At 43.2% G+C, this 2,647-nt stretch overlaps 1 protein-coding gene across 2 annotated transcripts in view; it reads right to left on the bottom strand.

Annotated features, from left to right (window-relative positions):
• Positions 1-1,097: 1,097 nt before the first annotated feature.
• LOC119418096 (homeobox protein OTX2) overlaps positions 1,098-2,647 on the bottom strand; it is a 2,128-nt gene continuing 578 nt past the window's right edge. For both annotated transcript variants that reach the window (XM_037685348.1, XM_037685347.1), the window contains exon 3: positions 1,098-1,875. In XM_037685348.1, coding sequence (XP_037541276.1) covers positions 1,252-1,875 — 624 coding nt within the window. In that variant the 3' untranslated portion in view covers positions 1,098-1,251. The remainder of the gene's footprint in view (positions 1,876-2,647) is intronic.

Here is a 2,647-nt window from a genome sequence, read left to right as displayed (position 1 = left end):
AATTAATCTCCTATTTGTTCATTTTTCAGCTCATGAGTCAAATTAAACTTCATAAAATGATCCCTAAATGAATATTGATTTTAAAGATTGCATTAACAATAAAACATTCTCAGAGGAATAATAAAGAAAAAAACATCTTTATGACTAAATGTTTTTTTTTCCTGCTGTAGAATAATTGGGCTGCAGCTGAGTCTTGGTGGTCAGACGTCCTCCTCTTCACCGCACTCGCTTTAATTCATGCGTTCAACATTCTGCAGAGGCTGTGAGCGTGAAGTATTAAATCCATGAATCCTGCAAGATTGAGATAAATTCTAATTTCTGAAATAATCCTTCACCTTTTGATCAAATTAAGGAAAATATTAAAAAACTATAACAGAACGTTGCTTTTAATAATAATAAAAAAACAAATAAATGTTTATTGCAGTTTACCTGTTTGTGCTAAATTATCTTAAAATCTGTGCCTGAACTCATTTCACTTTTCTGAAAGATGTAAAAAAAAAAATAATAAAACAAAATTCTTTAATGAGAGACTAAATTAACACTCTCCTTTGCAAACGTGAAAACAAAGTGGCCCTAATAACCTTCCATGTTGGACCCATTTGTGTCAAAATGTAATGAAATAAATACATTTCTCTCACCGGATCACATGATCTGGTCAAGTGAGACTTTTTATTAATAATAATAATAATAATAATAATGTGTCTCTTTTCACTGCAGCACTTCGTATGAACCTGCTGCTGCTTTTACGTTCAATAAAAACTAACATTTTATTCTTCAACACTGGGGAGATCAAATATCAAATTCACAGGCTGCTTCTTGCAAAATTGCATAATACAGTTGGAAGAATCACGACAAAATAACAAGAGAACTTCAAAAACACATAAAAGACGTTTATGTCCACGCTCCAACGGACTGATTGTCTAAATGTTTTCTCGTAAATTAAATAGTGCATCTGAGCTGCTTTCTCTCACGCGCACACACTCTTTAGAACACACACACACACACACTCATGCACGTTTGATCAAAGGGGCCCTTCAGAAGAGGAAAGTCTTCAAGGAGCTTATAGAGAACCTGACAAATCCCCCAACACTCCACCAAGTCTCCCGATCCCCCGTTTGCTTCCTGGTCAGCAGATTTGTTCCGTGCCCGTGATCAAAGGTGGTGAGAAGTCAGGCTCAGAGTCCCAGGACCTCTCACCGCTTGACCCGAGGTAGAAGTTAGGCCTTCCCTTTGCACGAAAACATCGTGTCCTCACAACACCTGGAACTTCCAGGCTGCTTGGTCTTTATAATCCAAACAGTCCGAGTTGAAGTTGAGCTTCCACGACGAGGAGGTCTGGTCCTTATAGTCCAGGCAGTCCGCGGCGCCGGTGAAGCCGAGTCCTGCCGCTCCGTACGCCGACGAGGAGAGCGTCGACACCGGGCTCAGGTGGCCGGAAACCCCGCCGCCGCCGCCCATGGGGCTCATGGCGGAGCCGGAGAGCTGGTGGTGCATCGGGGAGATGTAGGAGCCGCAGTCCAGACCGGTGAAGTAGGAGGAGGGTGGGGTGTAGCCCTGGTTGTAGCCCGCCGCCTGGGTGTAGGTCATGGGGTAGGAGCGCTGCATGCAGGAGGACGAGGACGTGGACAGAGGGTCGGAGAGGGGGGAGATGGAGGCCGGGCTCCAGATGGAGGCGGGCGCCGCGCTGCCGCTCACGGCGGGGAGAGCGGTGCTGGGGGGAGGCGTGAACTGTCCGCTGGCGCCGCTCTCGGAGCTGGCCTCCCGGACCGGAGAGGCTTTCTTCTTCACCGGTCTGCTGGCGGACTTGTTCTGGACTCCAGTCTGGGTCTGCTGGGCCTGCTGACGATGCTTGGCTCGTCGGTTTTTGAACCAAACCTAAAAGGAAAATAGATTCATGAAAAATAAAAAATAATAATAAATCGATTTGCCCTGAAAAAAATAATTCTGCAAGAATGATAAGAAAAACGTGCGTTTCAGTCCAAGGATCAACTTTCAGAGCATAAAGGGTTAAATGATTTGTCTAAACATCCTGATGATCAATAATCCAAGTAGGAAAAAAATCTAACGGACTGATGAAGTCTTCTGGATTAAAGATGAAACGTTTCAACGTTTGTTTTTTGTTTGTTTGTTTGTTTGTTTGAATCCGTCCAGAGGAGCTTAGATTTGTCTAATCGTTGGGCCTTCTCACCACAAATAAAAGGCGAGTTCTGTCACTGCTCAGAGGAAGAATGACATTATTTATAAATTGGATGTTCGTTTGAAAATGGCATTTAGGTCTAATAGATGTAAGGTTCTTCACAAAAATGGTGAGAAGGTCAATTTATATATATATATATTTTTTTAACTTAAAATATGTCTTAAATGGGTTTAGATCAGGGCTATGCAGGTAAAATGCTCAGAGATCCACAGAAAGACAAGAGCTCATGGAGCTGGACATCCAGTTATTCTCATTAAATACGTTTTTTTGTAGTTTTATTTAAAAATGAACCCGTTGGTGGACCAAACTGAGCTCACCTCTGGGCCTGATTTGGCCCCGGTCCCACCAGTTGAACAGCCCTGGTTTAGAACCACTCTGAATTCAGGGGGGTGGGTGACTTGACCTATTGGACCTTCTCACCTCAAATAAAAAGTGAGAATGTCCAATCCT

The sequence above is a fragment of the Nematolebias whitei genome, chromosome 12 (assembly GCF_014905685.2).
Source record: "Nematolebias whitei isolate Nwh7 chromosome 12, NemWhi1, whole genome shotgun sequence".
Classification (NCBI taxonomy): Eukaryota; Metazoa; Chordata; class Actinopteri; order Cyprinodontiformes; family Rivulidae; genus Nematolebias; species Nematolebias whitei.
Note: the sequence above shows the minus strand (reverse complement) of the source record. Positions and strands in the feature narration are given on the sequence as shown.